Genomic DNA, 20,414 nt, shown 5'->3' with positions numbered 1-20,414 from the left:
ATTACAAATACTCTTCAAATTTACAATATATTATACAAATACTATTACATTTGGTATCATACAATATTAATAGAGTTAATTTAGTCTTTTTATCTTTAATTTTACTTTATCCCAATATAATATTAAATTTCTAAAACTCCATGAAAAAACAAATAAATATATAAATATGCGATGAAGAGAGTATTATTTATATAAAAGATGTTAATATTAAAAAAATTTACTGATAAATACATATATAGAGTGGGTAGAGAGTATAATATTATTAGGATTAATAATACATTTTTATATAAAATATTTACTGCTATTATTATTATTATTATTATCTTGAAAAAAAAATTATGTTGAATTTATTTCACTTGCGGCTGATTTTTTTATCTAAAATAGTATTTTAACATTATATTTTTTAAAAATAAAAAATAAATTAAAATAATAGTAATATATTTTGATTGAAAGCAATTATAAATCCTCATCAGCGCCGCCGTACTACTCACATACAATACAAGAATAGTATACATATTATTGAAGTTAGTTAAAATCGGGAAGGTGTATAGTTGATTATATATTTATATTTATATGCCTAAACAACCATGGATACCCAACGCTGCCCAGAAAAAGCGTTACCACAATTATAGTGGCACCCGTGTCAAACATTCTTCGTATCCCTAATCCACCTGCACCACCAAATAAATAATAAATAATAAATTATTATTACTCCATTATTTGTTTTTCATTAGAATAAATATTGGTTATTATTGTTTTTTTTTATATAAATTTTAAGGGTGTTTTTTAAAGCTTGGTTACATTTTTTTTTTTATTAGGTAACAATTATAATTTTCTATATAGAAGACAATATGTTTCTTTAAAAAATATTTGCTTTAGTTACTATATTTATTGGATCGAATCATCAAATATGTATAAAAATAAATAAATATTAATATAATATATAATATATATTGTAGTAACACATTATATAACTTTAAATAAACTTCAAGTCATTACTTCAACTCCATCCCTTTCTCAATTGGATCCATCTATAATCAATAAATCTAATTTGAGTATGTGTTTGTTTGAAGGATTTGTTTGGATATCCACTATTCATCCTATTTTTTTTTCCCAAAAATATCAAATCAAACATCTATTTTTTATTTTTTATATTATACTAAAAATCAATTTTACATTCAAAACATCACATCAACACCTATTTATATCACATCATACAACTATTCAAATTTAAAATTTTTACTATTCAAATCCCAATCCAAAATCCAAACCCACAAACAAACAAAATTTTTACCATTTTCAACTCTATTTAAAATAAAATCCAATGCAGTAATAAGTTGAATTTTTACAACTTTTTTTTCTACATTTAAATATATATATATCTTGGTTTCAATAAAAACTTTTAAATGTGTTTAAATGTGCAAAATGTATAATAGGCTTAGATTTGGTGATCTTTCTTGTTTTACCTTTTCATTATTCAAATTATTTTTTCTCGTAAAATAATCCTTTTGTATTTAAATTATACAAAAGAATACTTACCAGAGGGCACAAACTCGAACTCCCATCTTTCGTAGAGTAGAGCGAAAAACAACTGCAAATAAAGGATAAAGTTAACATGGTGATAGAGCATCCACTGAAACATAACAATGGCAAATTCCCTCAGGATGTGAAACAAATCCATCAACAAAATCTATTCAAGGCAATGTAGATCGAAAGAATGATAATACTTACCCCAAGAAGGCGCAAAATGTAGTAGGTGCATCTCAAGGCATCGGGATATAGCAAAACTCGGAATGCTCTCTTCAACAAAATTGGAATAGACCGAATCCGCTGCCAAAGTCAGGATCAAATCATCAAGTTCATACACAATATAGGCTATTTGATTTTGAAATAATCGATTGGATGAGAATTTATGATGAAATGATCATATAACATAAGCATATATATATGAACACAAGTGTAATTGCAGGCAGGAAAAGCATCCAACCTGATCAACCATTCAGAAAGCAAAGATATTCCAAACCGTGTTCGGAGAGTAAAGATGGCGATCGTACATGGAAAGCTCGGAGCGCCGGCGATCCGGTGCTGTAGAGTCCGTTGTAGTGGTGCACTTTTTTAAGAGCGTTGGTATCGTAGCCCGCCGCCGCAGCTGTCGGAGGAAATGGCGGCGGATGAGCTTCTGGTTTGAGGTTGACTATCCGTGAATAGCACAGCGGACATTTGCACGGTTGGATCGAAGATCGGAACATCCAGAGCTGGATGATGCAGCTGGCTGAATTAGAGAAACAGAGATTCGGAAATCAGATGCGGTAAGTGGAAAATAGCCATGAAATCACTCAAACCGGTACACAGATGCTTCGAATTGACAACAGTCAGTGATGTAAGATCCATCGGAAACGAAATGAACAATCTCAAATCTATGGCGGAAAGCGTAGATCAACAAATCACGAAACAAATCAACTGATACAAAATCAAACGCAGGCAGGCAGGCAGAAGAAATTAACCAAATCGAAGAAGAAATTAAAAACTTACCGCAAAACCAGTGGCCGCAGTTTGATCTGCAAGGAAGGATGAATCCGTCGAAGCATATAGGGCAAACATCGTCGATCGGAGCTCTGACCTCAGCATAAGCCCCAAATCGATCCCTAATTTCCTCAGCTGGTTCGTCGTTGCTGAAGCTGCTATCTCCAGCTCCTTCCTCCATCTCCAATCCAACAAATTCCTCCTGATCTTCTTCTTCTTCTTCTTCTTCTCCTATGCGCACCTCGTCGTTGTTGTCTCCTTGCGAAGCCATGGTGGATTAGAGAGAGGGAAATAATGGTGGAGAGGAGAGGTAGGTTGTGGTTTGTCGCGTCGCTTTGTTGGGAAACGTATGAAGAATGTGTGCGTTTGTCGGTTAGGGGATGCTTATGTTAACTACAGTAGCCTTTATTTATAGCTGAAAGGTGTAGGCGGCGACTCACCGCGTATGGACGGATTTGCACTGTAACATTGCATTACGCCCCAATTTAGGGCCACATTCAATGCTAATGTTATTAGCTTTCTTTAATTTCATTTTTTTTATTGTCATATATATATATATATATATTCTTTTAGTAACAAAATATATTTATTTTTTTTACTTCTTTTTTCATCTAAAAAGGAAAAAATATATATATTTATTATTATTTTTTTAAAAAAAATTCATTCTCAATCACATAAGCACATTTTTTTTTTATGAGAAGTACTATTGTTTCTTAATAATATGAATTTTAGAAAAAACAATTGGTGTATTTACATGTGAGATTTGATTTCATATTTTATTGTTTTAATTTTTTTAAAGGATATAAAATTAAATATTTATTTTTTATTTTTTATTAAAGAAAAAAAAAAAAAAAAAAAGTGACGTAAAAGCCTCAAATAACAATTCACTTACTACTACTCACTATATTGTCACTCCTACTTTCGTGTAGTCATGGAGTATCATTATTCTTCTGGGCACCAAATTCATTAAATACACTTATTATTATATTATTATTATTTTTATATTATTTTTTATATTTTACATATATTTTTAAAAATTATTTCACTAAACAAATAAAGTCTGTATTTTTTTTAATATAAATATAATATCTTACAAAAAAAAAAAAAAAAACTTCTACAAAATAATTTATGTGGAGAAATTATCATATAATACATTAGTCTACATAGAATGTGTTCATCTAGTATTTTTAATATATACAATTTCTTAAAAATATTACTTAAAACATTAAATAAAATTTCAAAAACACATAAAAATCTATAAAAATATATAAAATGTTATTCACTGTACTTTTACGATTTCACATACATTTAGGGTATATTTGGTATAAAAATAAAGAAATAAAAAGATGCTATATTTTAATTTTTAAAAAAAATTTTAATTACATTAATTAAATTATTTTAATTTTAATATATAATTAGTTGTTTTGACCATAATTATTTTACTAATATAATTTTAAATTATATATTAATTATATCACTTTTATAATTTTGTATGTATATTACACAAGATAGGGACGAAGAGAGTAATACTATTTTCTTTAAAAAAAAGATAATTATTCCTTTCGTTCAAATACAACAGTCTTGTTTATCATTTTTGTCCGTTCTAAAACGATAGTTTTGTTTCTATAAATAATCGTATCATCATAAAATTACACTTATTTTTTTTATTGCACAATTGTTACTATTTTTTACACGGATACACTCACGAGAGAAAAAAAATATTTTATTCATACTTTTTACCAATTACCAATATAATATCAATATTTCTTAAATTTTGTGTCCAACCCAATTAAAACTATATTTATGAGATGGAGGGAGTATTATACTTGCCTTTTGTTTACTTTGTATTTCATTCTTTCTATGTAGAAATTTGTGGCCATATAACACGGTGATCATTCTCAAGGGATATTTGCATTTGTTCTGTTCACAATGTAGAAATTTCAATATATAAAACTCTTTTTATTTTTATTTAAAGTATTTAATTTTTATAATACATTAAAAATAATAATAATATTATAATCTGGATTGTAAGGTTCCTGCAATCACAAATAATTCTTACCAAGACAATTATTAGCAAGTTAGCCGATAAAAAAATATTAATAAAATTTATAAGAAACAAGAAAAATAGTGCTATAAAATATTTGAAATGTTCGGCTCAAAACACAGTCCATTATGTGCCAATTAGAAGCTTTGAACAAACCATATACAATAATAATTATTATTATATAATCAAATAAAACAAAAAAACCTTAACTGTTCATGCATATGACAAAGAATCATCTATGAATCAAAATATAAAAATAATAATAATACCTTAGGATGCGTTTTGTCGAGGATTTTACCTTACAATTATACTTTAATTTTTTTATTTGAAAATATCAAATTAAATTTATTTTCTTTTTTTTTTTGTATTATAATAAATACTATCAATTTTATATTCAAAATTTCATACAATAATACATATTTATAACATATCAAATAACTATTTAAATTAAAATTTTTATTATTCAAAACTCAAACCTCAAATCCAAAAAGCCTAATCATCATAAATCCAAGGTTAAGCATATAAATATATTTTAGACTTGTTGATATCTAACCTTATAACAAAAGCGGTATAACAACTAAAGAAATCGTGTTTCACATCAAAACAATCGCTACATTGTTTGATAAAAACATACAATCATTCTTCATCCTACCTGAGAAACGGCCAAAACATGGCATCATTGATAATCAACTACGAGCTCCATGACGGTAGAACTCTGCCGCCATCGCCATCGCCATCGCCGCCGCCGCCCCCTTGTTCGACTGCGCTAACCTCGACATCGAATAAGTTATCATCAAAGTCGATGTCGTCGAATTGGTCGTAGTTGTACACAGGTAACGGTGTGTGATCATTAGCCTCAGAATTTCTCGATTGAGTTTTCAGCAACCTTTTCTTCGACCTCCCGGTGCTTTCCATGAAGTCGTCGTTAAGGGATGTCTCGTCTACAACGTTTGCATTGCGACGTCTTCGCTTCGATTCGCTGCTGCCATTGCTATTGCTGCTGCTGCTGTTCTTGTCTTTGTTGTTGTAATCTCTGATCGTGGCTTCGATCGTTTCCAGCACACGATCTCCGTATTTGGTGATCTTCGCCCTGAGACAACGACGATGATGTTAGTTAGAGATCGATGGTTGGGAAGGTTGCGTGTTCTGGGGATAATTAGTTTATTACTTACTTTCCAATGCCGTTGATCTCGAGAAGTTCGTCTTTGTTTCGAGGTATCCTTTTACTGATCTGCTGCAACGTAGCGTTTCTGATCGAGTAGCGAAGATAATTAGAGGAAGCATGAAATGATCGTCTCGTCTAATGATTATCAAATTGAATGAATCGTTGTTACCCGAAAATGTGATATGCCATCACCCCTTCTCCGGCTTCCTTGACGAGAATAGTTCTAAGCATCCGCAGTGCAGAATATAGTTTTGCGGAAAGGGCCTGCGCCGACGAAACGGAATAATTGAATGAATGTATATTTGGATGGTAGATCTCAGGCGAAGTTCTTCGAAAGCTCGTAAATTTTACCAAATCTACTTCAGATTGAGGTTGGGCCGGAGTATCCATTTGTGGCAGGATTAGCTTTTCTGAAACCAGTGATCCCTTCGCTGGAGTGGCATCTGGTCGACTCGATTTAGACGCTTTAGCAGTAGATGGGAACCTGAAAGCAATGCAAAAGGAAACGGTAGGGTGGGTGGAGAATGCAGATCCATGAAGAACAAGAATGTAATCTTATTCGACAAATGAATAATTTACGGAGGAGAATGTAACCTTAGCGTAATTGTAAGACCGCCGGCGAAGAGATTGTAAGCTTTGGATTCATTCATCTGAGATAGAGAAACATATGCCAGAGGCTATATTACATACGCATTTGTCGATACATAGAACATGAAAGAGAGAGTTGAACCGAGGAACAAGAAAGTACTAAGGAAACATATGATATTTCAGGTCGAAAAATGCCTACAGTATATACCTTCACGACTGAGGATACCGATCCGTATATGTCACTTTTTTTCACATCTTCAACAAGAACATCCTCAGTAACCAAATGTCGCAATACTCGAGATGCCTCGCCCTTTGACAGATGCTTTCCAGCTCCATGCAAGCTCAGCCTCTCATGCCTGTGTTTTTTGACCTAAAGTTTTGCATAAAAATTGTGTCGAAAAATTGACAGAGAACAGATAGGACATTGGAACAACTGTGGTTATACAGACATACATATTGGCTCAGAGAACCTCTGTAGACCTCCAAGATATGTGTATTTGAAAACTGCTGCCCCGTCAACTTAACCAATTCAACCTGTGAAATGTATACCGTATATAATATGTTCAGGTCATTCAGTTGACTAAAACGACGACGTAAAGTTAATAGAAGGTTAAGAAATGCAGAGTAAACAACAAAATATTCGACTCCTGAAAGTAAAGAAAACTCGGACAACTTGAATATTGAAATAAAAAATGAAAATCCTAACCAGCTGCTTTGCAATATCTGTTACGTCTTTCTCCAGACAGTTTTGACACTTGGAGCAATTGTCGCAAGTTTTCTGGCAATTTAGAGAATCAAATTTTTCCCCGAAATGGAGTAGCTGAAGGAGACGCCGGCAATCAACATTGTTTTCACAGTAGCTAACCTGAAAGGAATTGTTTAAAGGCGCAAGCAATCAAGAAATTTTTGTGCTGACAGAGTAAGACAACAAAATGAAGTACCATTCTAAGGAGATTCTCAGTGTTTGTCTCTAATGACCTTCCAGATGGTGCCGTACTTGCTCGATTGAAGCCATATGAAGAGGGAGCCTGATCGGCAGCTCCTTGACTGATCATATGCTTCACACGAATCTGCATAAAAACAGAAAAAAAAAAAAAAAAAGTATAGAAAATGACATGGCACTGTCCAGCATGACATAACCCTTGAATTATCATTTTTTTGAAGGAAGAAAAATTAAGACGAGGGACAGAAAAAGAGAACTCCATCACTGGAACTCACATAATCACTATAACTGTAGTACAACACACAGGATGAAGGAAGGCCATCCCTACCAGCACGGCCACACTCCTACATACAAGAAGATAGTGCCACCATATGAACTTGGATTAAAGTCATCGAATTACATCAGTCAATATAAGAAAGGAAAAGGCAGAACAATGTGCTTCAGAGATTACCTGATGATAGCCTTCAATGGATTTTGGAAGTGAATGGTGAATGACAAACCGAACGTCCGGCTTATTGATTCCTGTCGAGGCTTATGTTAATACGCTTCATTTATGTGCTTCGAAGGTGGGAAGAAAAGCTGGAAATCATTTTACCCATTCCAAATGCCACAGTTGCACATATTATGTTGATCTCATCCTTGCTCCACAATTTCTGAGTCATCGCACGCTGAGTACTATCCATGCTGCCGTGGTAAAAGGCAGCCTTGTGCCCATATTCCTGAAAGGAAAAGGCATTTGTTGCTGAGATAAAATAAAAACATATTTTTTTTCATGGTCTATAGACATTGTTATTATTTCTATTTCCAGACAAGTTAGCCGCTAGAGTATCATGATCACAAATGCTGCACTCCAGATATAGGCTGTGCATTAAGTTGCAGCACCCAGAATGTCACAAAATACTTAACCATATACAGAAATGAAGATTTTCCTTCCACTTTTTCCAGCAAGCACAATACTTTCGGCACAGGTATGAAAATGTTCTTTAAATATTACATTACTATTGTTAGTGAAACAACTTTGCAGTTCAACAGAAATATAGGCAAACCTGCAACTTTTCAGCAACTTTTTCGCAATCCATTCTTGAAAGACAGTAAATGATCCCACATTCATCAAAATGATTCTCTCTGATAAATTTGTCAATATCCTCTACACATTTCTTGGTCTTGGGAACAACAGAATACCTGCAATAGTTGCATTATAAAAAATTGCAATTTTGCTCAATAATTTGTAATTAGAACTTACCTTAGGTTTGGGCGATTAAAGCTTTGCCGAAAAATTACACAATTTACAAGACCAAGGGCTTGTACAACATCTTCCTTTACAGTAATGGTAGCAGTAGCAGTTAAGGCCAATACAGGTATGGTAGGAAACTTTTGTTTCAGGATACCAAGACCCTGCAGAAAGCCCAAATCCACCAAATAAGATGAACCCAATCAATCCGAAAAATATTCATCAAAGTAGAATACAATGGATCTAAAGTTGTTCCAATAGGTCAGAAAACAATAAGTTCCAAATCACTTGCAAATCCTTCAAACAACATATCCATAGATGAAAACTATACAGGAGACAGGAGTCTACTAGAGTACACAATTTATTTTGGCTTTAAAGTAACATGCTTGCAAACCTGGTAATCAGGTCTGAAATCATGTCCCCATTGACTAACACAGTGAGCTTCATCAATGACAATACGAGCAAGAGAATCACGAGCATGTAGGCTCTCCAACTGACGCAAAAGGGCATCACTTCTGCAGTTATGAACTGATTAAGCTTTTGGCATCACACAGTTGGAAAAAATATATATATAAATCTCAGATAACATTATCGCAAAGAGCACACCCAAAATACTGTAAATTTCTCTTAAAAATTTTGGAATAAGACCAAATAATCCAATTTAATACTTGCACATTGAATGAACTGAACAAAAAAACATGTGCATCAGAAAAAAAAAAAAAAAAAAAAAAAAAAACCCAATTTCCAACAGCGTTTAAAATACTTGAACAATAAAAACAAAATGCTCAAAGTTTATCTTCTCAAGCAAACCATATGGTCATTATTTCCAAATTATAATATAAATGTAACAGCTTAAGGCACAAGCACCTTATAGAAGCTGTTGGTAAGTTTAGTGTATGAACATACAAAACCCAAAGTTTGGCCTAAAGGCATTCTATTCAAAGAAAAATTATATAGAATTTTGGAATCCTGCACTCACTTGGCAACTTTCTCTGGGGTGACATACAATAACTTGTACTTGCAGTAATCTGAATTAAGCTCTCTAAGAATCTCCTGCTGTTCTGTCCATTCCATGCTGGCACTTAGATAAGCAGCAGGTATATTTGCCTGGTTATTATAGACATATAGACAATAGGGTGAAGTTTAGTAGAATCCATCCTCTGTAGTTACATTTTAGTAAACAAGACTATTTGACCAATGTGACTAAAAATTACCTGTAGTAGATGCATTATTTGGTCTTGGATGAGAGAAACAAGGGGTGAAATGACTAAAGTTATCCCAGGACATATAAGTGCGGGAAGCTGCATTGAACCAACATCCACACCAGTCAAAAGCCACTTATAGAATACTGAATAAAATGGAATTGATTCAAAAAACAATAGAGCATTCACCCTATGACACAGGTAAGTTATGACACAAGCAAATATTTTTGTCAACAAAAGCAAATTACATTCAAGAGAAATTATTAAGGGTGGGAGAAGATTGGAAAATTTAGGTTTGAAAATGAACTAGAAACCTAATCTCACAAGCTTGCATATATGCAATACTTTATTCAATTGAATTCATCTGCTTTTCAGACCTGATAGACCACATACCACATATAAATCTCAACAAACGGCCATCTTAGTAGCTTTATCCAATACAGACAAATAGAATATTTTAAGATAAAGTGCACTTCTCCATATTGTACTCAGCAGTCAGCACAATTTATTAAAAAAACTAGAGAGAGAAAATGTTTAACCTGATAAGTCAGGCTTTTTCCCCCGCCAGTTGGCATTAAGACAAAAACATCACATCCACTCATTGTGGCATTGATCACCTCTCTTTGGTTTGGTCGGAAAGAATGATTGCCAAAAACCTTTTTATTGTTAGCCTGAAAATCAAACAATACATTAGATTTTAGAATGTTGGAGGAAATAAACCACAAAACTGCATCCAATACAAACCTCTAACTTCTTTGTCCATGAATATTCCCGGCTACTCCACTTTTTGTCTGTTGAACCTTCTATATAATTGATATCTATATGCTTAGGAATATATGGTTCTCTCTCAAATGCAGCAGTTGACACCCCAAACCCATCAGTCGAATAAGAAGGTATGGATGATGAATTCCATCTATCAAACCCATGTGACTCATTGTTTCCCTGAAATCGGGAATCAAGATTCATTGGATCAACTCTAAATTGCATTGTTGAAGGAGTCCCGTACTGAAAAGCCATTGGGGTTGCTGTGGATGCAGAAAAATGTGATGTCTTTCTTTCCTGGTTGACAGATTGGATGCATATATATTTCTCAAGTTGCTGAATTTTTTTCTTCAGTTGTTGCCTAACACCACAAAATATACAATCAATTTCATTCAATTGCATTTATCTATAGAGACAAAGAAAAGTGCAGCAGCACAGAACAAATGCATACATGATAACAACTCAGTTGCTGCTTTCTCTCTTTTCAGTTTGCACAATCCAACTAATTAAAATTTGTGCTGTGAAATAGTTAAATCACAAAACATAGTTAATAGCTAAAAGAGTAAGAACCTCTCTTGGCGAAGCGCCTCCACTTTCTCCGAGCTCATCTCGTCAATATTATCTATAAGATCATTCGATATGGCTATTAGAGTATCCTTCATGCCTTGCAGGTGATTTGATGCTTCAGGGCAAAGTCCTAGCTGCGCCAATACTAAAAGTAAGGTCTAGGAATGGTAGTAAATCTGTATTAAATGTAGAGAATGGATAATTTTAAAAATTACCTTACAATTGTGGCTGCACATCAAGGACAACTCAGGAGGCAAATCTGGTTCCTCTCTGACAAGATTGCCCTTGTTGGTATGTGGCGTGATTGGTGGAAACTGAGAGGCTGATGGTTGGGGTGTTGAGTTAAAGTGATTTTGAACAATTTCATCCACATCAATATTCTGAAGGACAGAAATTCATCAAAACCATTCATAACTAAATGACTTGAGACAGCAATAAAGAAAAAAGAATAAAATTAGACATGACATGACATGACACATGCATCACATTCATTAGCTCTCCACACACCACAGATGCAGAAAACTTCTCATTATCTCAACATATACCAACTTTGTATATAAAATTATTATGAAAGTTTTTTCAGGGCTTCGCAATCTTGAATAGCAGCATTTGCGCTAGTTTATAACATTCAGAATGGCACTGTGATAATTACCTCAAGAATCTCATCATCATCAATGCCTACAGAAGCTGATGATTTCAGGTCATCCCTTGTACCCATGTGTACTGGAAAAGAATTGCCTAAGCTCTTGTTCAATTGACTAGTTCCCCCATTCTGTTCACCAAACCACTGAGTATTTTGGTTATGTGCTGCAGCCGTGCTTTTAGAAGTGGCTGAGCATTGTTGAGTTCTTGGACTTTGAGGTATAGATGTGTTGACATTTTTGGACAGAGGAAGAGTTTTTCCTGGCTTAATATAACTTCTGGAAGACAACTGAAGGTTGGAAAGACCCTGCCAAGCCTGCAGAGAGTTTGTATGTCAAATATCATTATACATACACAAAAATAGAAAACCACAGCATTGCAATGTTATCATTCTATTCAATTCAAGTAAACTATATTGCCTATACACATGTACACTTTGAAATATTTAATGTCTGTTTCTTCAATAGTATTGACCTCATTGTAGTTTGTCTCTTTGTTGTGCATCTTGGATTGAGACAAAGTGATGTATGCATGGCTAAGGTCAATATGCCTAGTGTCAGTGAATGAGATTGAAAATAATAATTCATTGTACAAACTAATAATTTACCAGTTGTTGAAATTCCAGGACTATTATGTTTAAATGATTCTAAAGACACAATAGGCATGCTATTAATAAGAATCTTAAACTGGTAGTAATATAAATTTTAAATTGAGGAGAAACTTTCGAGCTCAACATATTAACAAAACACCATGATGTATAACCTGCATTGATTGATCTATATGTCACATGGATCATTATCACATTCTCAGGACTACATTTGCATGTGTGATAACAATATATATCCTTTGTTTGTCTAAGGATAGGACACTTTTGGTAAACGCATATAGTTCACTCCTCTTAGGTCAACACTCGGTTTGCATCACTTGATTGACCTCATACCTTGCAAATTAAATACACTGGTCCCTTCTCAAAAATATAGATGAAAACATATATTGTTTTGACATGAACATGATGATGCATAGCCATGGTAATGCACCATAACATTCCACAAAGAGTTAAAACACTGCTGCAGAGTGCCAGGAACAAGGTGTTAATATAAAGAATCATCTGACGAAAGAAGTAAAGTCATCCATGCATAAACTACGGGGCAAACCACACATGTATGTACAGAGATAGAGAGAAGACACAAGAATTGATTATACAAAAATTATCAGGTCAGTATAGAATAGCTATCTCACGATCTCAATTTACAATCCTAAATGTCATCATTCTTACGCAACTAACAAATGCACTAGGTAATTCAGCAATTAGAATACTGGCATGTGAAGGAAAAAAGTCTAATGCATATCCCAAGCATACAACAATTAGAAGGAAATTGCTCAGATCCAATAAAAACTACACCTTTTCAAGCTGTGCATTGTGCAGACTAGCATTCTGAACTCGACAAAGCACGGACCTGGATAAAAGTAAGGTAACAGTGTAAGGAAAGGGCATAGAAGCACTGAAAGATGGCATCCTAGAAAATTCAAAACATGATTCAGGGTTCAGACCAACATGAACCTTCCCAACTTTGTTCCGAAGTATCAAGTGCATACTCATGTGAGATGCATAACAATAATGTAGATTCAAAATTTTCAAGCTGCTACAACAAGCATGATACTTCGCAACAAAGTTTTATATAAAACATCAGTAATCCAGATTAGACTTTTAAGTCAGGGCAAATGTCATTGACACGAAACGACGATCAATACACAGTAAAGTAAAATGCATGCCAAGAATATGGCTCATAAGTGCATAAAATATCGCAGTATATTACCTCGCAGCCATTGTTTCATCAATTTGAGGTTTTTTATTAGACAATGAGAAAAGGAAATTGGAGGTTAGGAGTTCATCCTGTTTCGTGAAATTACTGTGTGCAACCACATGCTGGGACCAATTGACTTTATTCAGCTTGCAATCGCCGTTTGACTTGCTTTTGCTGCATTCATTGTAAACACTTTGAGCATATGTGTACAATAAAACAATGGAGAGCTAATGAATGGAATAAGATGTGCATTGCCCTTGCCTCGATTGCACTTCCTTCGTCATTAATTAAACATGTTCCTCCAGTTACCTCGTTTTGCCCTTCTTGTAGAACCCTAAATCATCAACATGAGTACAGAGTAAAGTTAGAGAGATAGAGAAAGTCAAATCCAAGCATTTTTCGTTCAAAAATTAACACCAGCCGCGGCGTAACCTATTGCCCACCCATTGAAACTATATCCCCAACAATTCATATACACATGTCGCATCTGCAATCCAAACCAAGCAATCCTAAACAAAAACTCACCGGTTATCAACAGGAAACTATCCGCCGTAGATTAATCTGAACGCTGCTGAATCAAAACTCCAACAATCAACAATGAAATCTTTCGTTCGTGTGAGAGGGAGGCAGTGAAAAAGTTACTAATAAGCTTCAAATTGAAGCGCGCTTAGAATGGCGGGATGTTATCGTAAATCAGAATTGAACGAAAAGGTTCTGCCCGTTTTTGTTGACCCGACCCGGAAGATTTCCGTCGGGTAGGGCTTTCGACCATGCTTGTTTTACCTCAAATTATTTATACATTTTTGTGTTTTTCTTGATAAATAATAGCTGTGTTGCATAACCCATTTTCACTATCATATTTAATTTTAAACTTTTTTATAAAATATTATATTAAATATTTATTTTTTATTTTTTTTTTCAAAATTTTAAGATTCTCTGAAAATATGTATCTAAAACTGCTTGAAATAACGATTCGTCTAATTTCTTTGCATGAATATTTTTGTTAATATTTGACACTATTTATTGAAAAAAAATATTCCATTAAATATCTTTTTCATAAACTCAAATTGTTTTCACAAGTCTTAACATTTTTCATCTTTAGACTCTGTTTATTTTGGGGAGTTTTTATTCTGATTTTACTATTTTAATTTTTTTTTATTTTCAAAAAATATCGAATCAAACACAATTATTTATTTATTATATTATACAAAAATTTTATTTTACATTCAAAATTTCGTATTAATGAAAATAACTATTTTAATTCAAAATTTTAATACTAAAATTAAAATTCAAAATCAAAATCTTTCAAGTAATTCTTCTAATAAACTTTTAAATTAATTTTCTAACAAAAACTTTCAACATATCAAATTTACATTAAACAACAAATTAATACGCACGAAATGAACTTAACATTAATGGTAAATGCATTCAACATAAAATATTATAGAGCTTCATTCAACGAGCAACCATCCAACATTAAGCCCGACGAAAAACAAACATTAAAAAACAAAAAAAAAAAAAAACATACACAAGAATTTTCTTCTAAATGCAAAATAAAAACGACTCTGCATATTTACATATTCAAGACAGTATCCACATGCTGGAGATGATTTTTACCACAGTGAAAGCTTAAGAGTTGCATAAATAAAAATGTACCCTTCTTTGATTTTTTCTTTCTTTTCTAGGGTTCCGGCGTTGTCGTCGTCGTCGTCGGCGTAGACAGGCCGGGGCCTCAAACAGCTCGCACCTCGCCGCTAGCGTGGGCGGCCTTCACTTGTTTTTCATATTCATCATCTTCTTCGTCTACTTCTTCCTTGACATCCTCCTCTTGGTCCTCCTCGTCGCCCCACCCAAAGCCTCCGACTGCACGAGCGACGGGAGGGGGGGCTTTGGCCTGTTCGACAATGTTCATGATTTCCTCCACGGTCTGAAGGGAAAACGTCGGGTTTTCTCTGCGGTAGTACGCTGCTTGAGCTGTATCCGTCAATTCTCGAGGCATATTCTTCAGAAACCATGGATGAGTTTTGATGTCTTTAATCGAAATCCTCTGGCAAAATTAAGTGAAATTCAGGAGCTTGTTTAGATAGAGGTTAACAAATAAAGATCTGATAGAGGATTGCACGTACCCGAGCTGGATTGGCGACAAATAGGCGAGAAAGAAGGTGCCGGCAATCTTGAGATATGTGGACGTAGTCGGGGATCTTGTACTGAACCGACATTATCCTCTGGCAAAGGAAATTTTCCGAAGCATATAACTATGGTCAACCACAAGAACTCCATTTTTAAAAAATATCTTATCAGATACGTATTCATTCTCAGAAAATATCATATCAAATATTAACCTTCAAAATTCCAGAAGTCTCTATCTAAATTGAAGATTTGGAAATCAAGATCGTTCGGTGGGCAAGAAAGGTAAAAAAAGATCACCTGGATGGTTTTCCGAAAGTTCTTTGGATCTTCTTGATCTTCGAAAGGATAAGCGCCAACCAGCATGACGTAAAGTGTAACACCGCACGACCATACATCAGCCAACTGAAATGAAGCCAAGTAAACCACAGCCGGAATAATCAACAAATGAACGGCGCAATAGAATTGGATTTCGGTTTTAAAATGGATGGAATGCAAACAGAAACGTTATGAATAAACAGGAAATGAACATGTTGGAATGAAGCCAATAACACCGTAGCATCCATTTCTAAACCGAAAATGAACACAAACACATTGCATTGATTGAGTGCAACGAAGATTGGGAGCACCCCGATAACATCATTACACAAGCATGATCCAAGACGAAGATAATACTACATACAAGAATGTCTAAATCGACCTCCACGATAATAAAGCCAAATTTATTACAACCACATAATACAAAATAACAGGTGTGGTTAGATTTTCATCCAATATATTTCCCCCAAAAAACATAGACTCGAATGTTTTAAGGGTGTGTTCGTTTATGGGATTTTGCCAAAATTCTACTATTTATCAAATTGTTTTTTTCAAAAAACATCATATCAAACACTTATTTTTCAACTTTTATATTATACAAAAAAATTAATCTTACATTCAAAACATCACATCAATACTTATTTATATCAATCATACAACTATTACAATTCAAAATTTTTATCATTTAAACCCCCAAACAAACACACTCTAAATATGCTCGTCAACGAAAACAGGAAAGATGATTACCTTTCCATCGTATTCTCTTCTGGATAGAACCTCAGGAGCAATATAAGCAGGGGTGCCAACCGTCGATTTGGGCCTCGAATGAAGCAAAGATGACTTGAACAAAGATAAAAATAACAATAAGTTAAACTTTCTGCCGTAACACAGCCATTTTCTAACACACTTACATAAACAATATTCGTAAACATCAAGCGGACACAACCGACACTACCTTTGAGTAACCAAAATCACAGATTTTCAGGCGCGGGGCGGGGTTTCCATCTAGAAGGGTATTTTCCAGCTTCAAGTCGCGATGACATATTTGCTGCAGATCAAAATAACAAAGCAGAAACACAACTACATTCATATAAATGTCGGAAAATGTAAACTAGACCACTTTATGAAAATATATGAACCCCAACTTCGCTCACCATGGTGTGGCAATAGTTCACCCCGGATATGAGCTGCTGAAAGAAGTACCTAGCCTAAAAACACGGCAAAGTAGACGTAAAAAATATGATTAATATAAGATCATCGTAATATTCATTCAATTCATAGTTCCCTAATTTGTGGTGCATTGAACAAGTGAGAAAAAAGGCGCTACCTCATCCTCACTAAACCTCCCGGCATTGCAGATTCTCTCAAAGAGCTCCCCACCGGCAGCATACTCCATTACAATAGCAAGATGTGTCGGCGTCAAAACCACCTACAAATAGTACAAAAACTCAACAATCATTTTTAATCGCACCAAGAAATTAAACAACTCGAAAACTACATTGCAACACAAACCTCCTTGAACCTAATTATGTTAGGATGGCGAAGGGACCGATGATTTATTATCTCCCGAGCAACATTCTCATCGATCTACATCAAAATTTCGACAAACCTTAATCCAAGTAAACATCAAAAAGTTCACTGCCAGCCTAAATACCAACACAACATAGCATCAAGGAAATCGAAACATCAAATATCATACAGACAAGAACTCGAAATCGAGGAAAAACATCATGTGATCGAACAAGATGAATCCAAAAACAGAGCAAACCTTGTGCCCTCTTTCCATGTATTTCATGGCCACGAGCTCCTTCGTCTCCTTGTTCCTCATAAGCCTGGCCACACCAAAATTTCCAGACCCAATATCCTTCACATGTTCGTATTTCTCCATTGTATTCACCACTGTTTATTAATTCAATTCCCTCGAACAAGAACAAAAGTCGCACCTACCAAGCTTTCAAACCCTAAATTCACACCTCAGCCACATGAAAGCTACTCCAGATTTCCAAAAAAATCCCTAAATCAGATGAAATGGAAGACTCCACACTAATATTAATCCTCAATTCGCCATCTCTGAAACCAAAATCGATTGATCAACGAACCCTAAAAAAAGCCCTAAATATTAAAAACAATTGAAGATGATTACAATCCCAAATCCGCACGGCACTGCCTGCCTTTACAGGGATTCAAATCCGATTTCCAGCGAGTGCAGGAAAAGGATACGCATTCGAAAAAAGAAAAAAACAGAAAAGCAAGGAATATATTACAGAAAACGCATTGTGAGATTATTCGTCAAGCGTGCTTTCATGTGCATGAGAGAAGAAAATATATATATAAATATATGTATATAATATGCATATGAGGGAACAATTGCAGGCCAGCAGGGAAGAATAAATCAATTAAATAATGGATTGAATCGAGAAAAAAGGAGGTGGCAGGGATGGGGATGATGCAATACTTTTTAATGGCAAGTTGGGGGAGAAGGACGAAGAAGAAGAAGAAGAAGAATAAGAACGGGAAAATTGACTAATATTGATTGATGGAGTTTGTCGTCGACAATGGGGCGATGGGTCCGGTTGGGTCGTCTGTGCGTAAGCGCTGTTCATAGGTCCGATCTCATCTAGCAGCTGCGATGACGATGATGATGGTGATAGGCGATGGCGATGGTGGAGGTGACCGATCCAACGGTCAGATGTTCTTCTAGTTTTGAGCTGAAGATCAACGGTGAAGATTTTACCACTGTTCTTGAGTAGCCATTTGAGAATGGATTGTGGCGTATGAATGGGGATAAATGAATAAATGATAATACTATTATGTGTTCAATGATTATTATTATTATTATTATTTATTTAATAATAATTTGAGGAGTAAAATCATTTTAGATGTGCATAGTTGAAACAATAACAGTAGAAAAAGTTGAAATATAGTTTAAATTTATTCAATTTGTATGGTTGAATGTGAGACTCTATACTAACATTTTTTTAACTTTCACAATTTTTTATTATACCCCCTTCGTCGTCCAAATATGTGTTCATTTTACTCAATTTTAATAAAATAAATAATAATTGTTAATTTTTTTATAGTAAAAAATAGTTCAAAAGTAGAATAATTTTTTATTTAAAAAAGAAATAAAAATATTTTTTTTTTATGACAATCAAAAAAAAATGAGTATAAATTTGAATGACCAACAAAGTAATAAGTTTTTTAACGATACAATTCATATCTCAAATTAAAAAATACTTTATACTAAAATACCACTCCTATTAAATAAAAAAATAAAAATATAAAAAACCCCGAGTTTTGTTTATAGATATACTTTTTTGATTGATACTTTACCGCATTTCACATTAAAAAAAATAAAAATAAAATTAAAGATTGTTTGATTATGATTTAAAATTAATTTAAAATAAAATATTAAATTTAATAATATTTTGATATAATATTTTATTAAAAAATAAATTTTTATTATAAATTGTGAAAGATGAACAAATTTAAAATTCTTAAAGAACAAATTCTAAAAACCAAACTCTTTTCTTTTTTTTTCACTTGCAAAAAATCATATTAAATCAATGAACTTTTATTGTTACCAAATTTTCTCAAGACTTCAAAATCTCTATTAAGGTGTTTAACAATTATTGGGAAGTTGAATTTGAATAGTTACAGATGTAATATAAATAAAAGTTGATATGATATGTTGAAAGTAAAATAAATTTATAATATAATATAAAAAATAATAATTGTTTGATATAATATTTTTGAAAAAAAAAAAAAAAAACTATTTAAATACAACCTAAATGCTTCTTACAATGTATAACAATAATAATAATAATAATAATAATAATAATATCTTGACTTATAAAGACTAAGCATGGAAATGGTCTTTATAAAAAGCAACTATATAAAAATAGGAGTTCACTCACTCATCATGCAATTATCATAAAACACAAGGAATTATCTGATGTGGAGGTTGGATGTGTAACGGTGAAGTCATTTATTCAAGCCTCCGACACTTTACGGGTGCACCCTTGTCGTCATAAAAAATATATATATATATATCATAAAACATAATATCTAAATTATTAATTTAATCAAACAAAAAATTAAGAATCCGACCCAATCAATGAGGCCCGGAATAAAAACTTAAAAAGCTCATTAAGAGCCCGAATAGAACCATTCTCTAAGGGTGTGTTTGTTTGGGGATTGGATTTTAATTATACTATTCATTTCATTTTTTCCCCCAAAAAAAACATCAAATCAAACACCTATTTTTCATTTTTTATATTATACTAAAAATCAATTTTACATTCAAAATATTACATCATACAACTATTCAAATTCAAATTTTTTACTACTCAAATCTCGTCTCAAAATCCAAACCCCCAAACAAACACAAACACACCCTAAGAGAAAAGAAGGCATGGTAAATAATAATAATAAAGTATTAAAAAAAAGTTTTATAATGGTTATTACTATTTATTAAATAAGATAATAAAATTATTT

General features: G+C 33.3%; 3 protein-coding genes across 3 annotated transcripts; all 3 read right to left on the bottom strand.

Annotated features, from left to right (window-relative positions):
* Positions 1-453: 453 nt before the first annotated feature.
* Positions 454-2,899, bottom strand: LOC127262007 (uncharacterized). Its single transcript, XM_051290471.1, has 5 exons — positions 2,533-2,899; positions 2,055-2,272; positions 1,732-1,830; positions 1,540-1,591; positions 454-671 (listed from the first exon to the last, which is right to left on the bottom strand). The coding sequence occupies exons 1-5, from the start codon at positions 2,792-2,794 to the stop codon at positions 556-558; spliced, it is 747 nt and encodes a 248-aa protein (XP_051146428.1). The 5' UTR covers positions 2,795-2,899; the 3' UTR covers positions 454-555.
* Positions 2,900-5,061: 2,162 nt separating this feature from the next.
* LOC127261980 (ATP-dependent DNA helicase Q-like 4A) lies at positions 5,062-14,217 on the bottom strand. The gene is made up of 26 exons (XM_051290430.1): positions 13,998-14,217; positions 13,734-13,806; positions 13,485-13,646; positions 13,070-13,124; positions 11,678-11,983; positions 11,241-11,405; positions 11,029-11,159; positions 10,441-10,819; positions 10,236-10,367; positions 9,709-9,795; positions 9,474-9,601; positions 8,889-9,009; positions 8,507-8,658; positions 8,310-8,445; positions 7,859-7,982; positions 7,715-7,785; positions 7,539-7,607; positions 7,262-7,390; positions 7,027-7,185; positions 6,774-6,854; positions 6,529-6,690; positions 6,327-6,382; positions 6,084-6,216; positions 5,902-5,996; positions 5,740-5,817; positions 5,062-5,657 (listed from the first exon to the last, which is right to left on the bottom strand). Exons 2-26 carry the CDS (start codon positions 13,754-13,756, stop codon positions 5,258-5,260), a joined length of 3,534 nt encoding a protein of 1,177 aa, XP_051146387.1. The 5' UTR covers positions 13,757-13,806; positions 13,998-14,217; the 3' UTR covers positions 5,062-5,257.
* A 661-nt stretch (positions 14,218-14,878) lies between these two features.
* On the bottom strand, positions 14,879-18,567 carry LOC127262539 (serine/threonine-protein kinase SRK2A-like). The gene is made up of 9 exons (XM_051291263.1): positions 17,686-18,567; positions 17,430-17,504; positions 17,245-17,346; positions 17,072-17,125; positions 16,873-16,965; positions 16,665-16,757; positions 15,900-16,004; positions 15,599-15,697; positions 14,879-15,519 (listed from the first exon to the last, which is right to left on the bottom strand). Exons 1-9 carry the CDS (start codon positions 17,803-17,805, stop codon positions 15,205-15,207), a joined length of 1,056 nt encoding a protein of 351 aa, XP_051147220.1. The 5' UTR covers positions 17,806-18,567; the 3' UTR covers positions 14,879-15,204.
* Positions 18,568-20,414: the final 1,847 nt, after the last annotated feature.

The sequence above is a fragment of the Andrographis paniculata genome, unplaced genomic scaffold (assembly GCF_009805555.1).
Source record: "Andrographis paniculata isolate CXL003 unplaced genomic scaffold, ASM980555v1 Contig65END, whole genome shotgun sequence".
NCBI classification, from domain to species: Eukaryota; Viridiplantae; Streptophyta; class Magnoliopsida; order Lamiales; family Acanthaceae; genus Andrographis; species Andrographis paniculata.
This window is presented reverse-complemented; position numbering and strand designations above follow the sequence as displayed.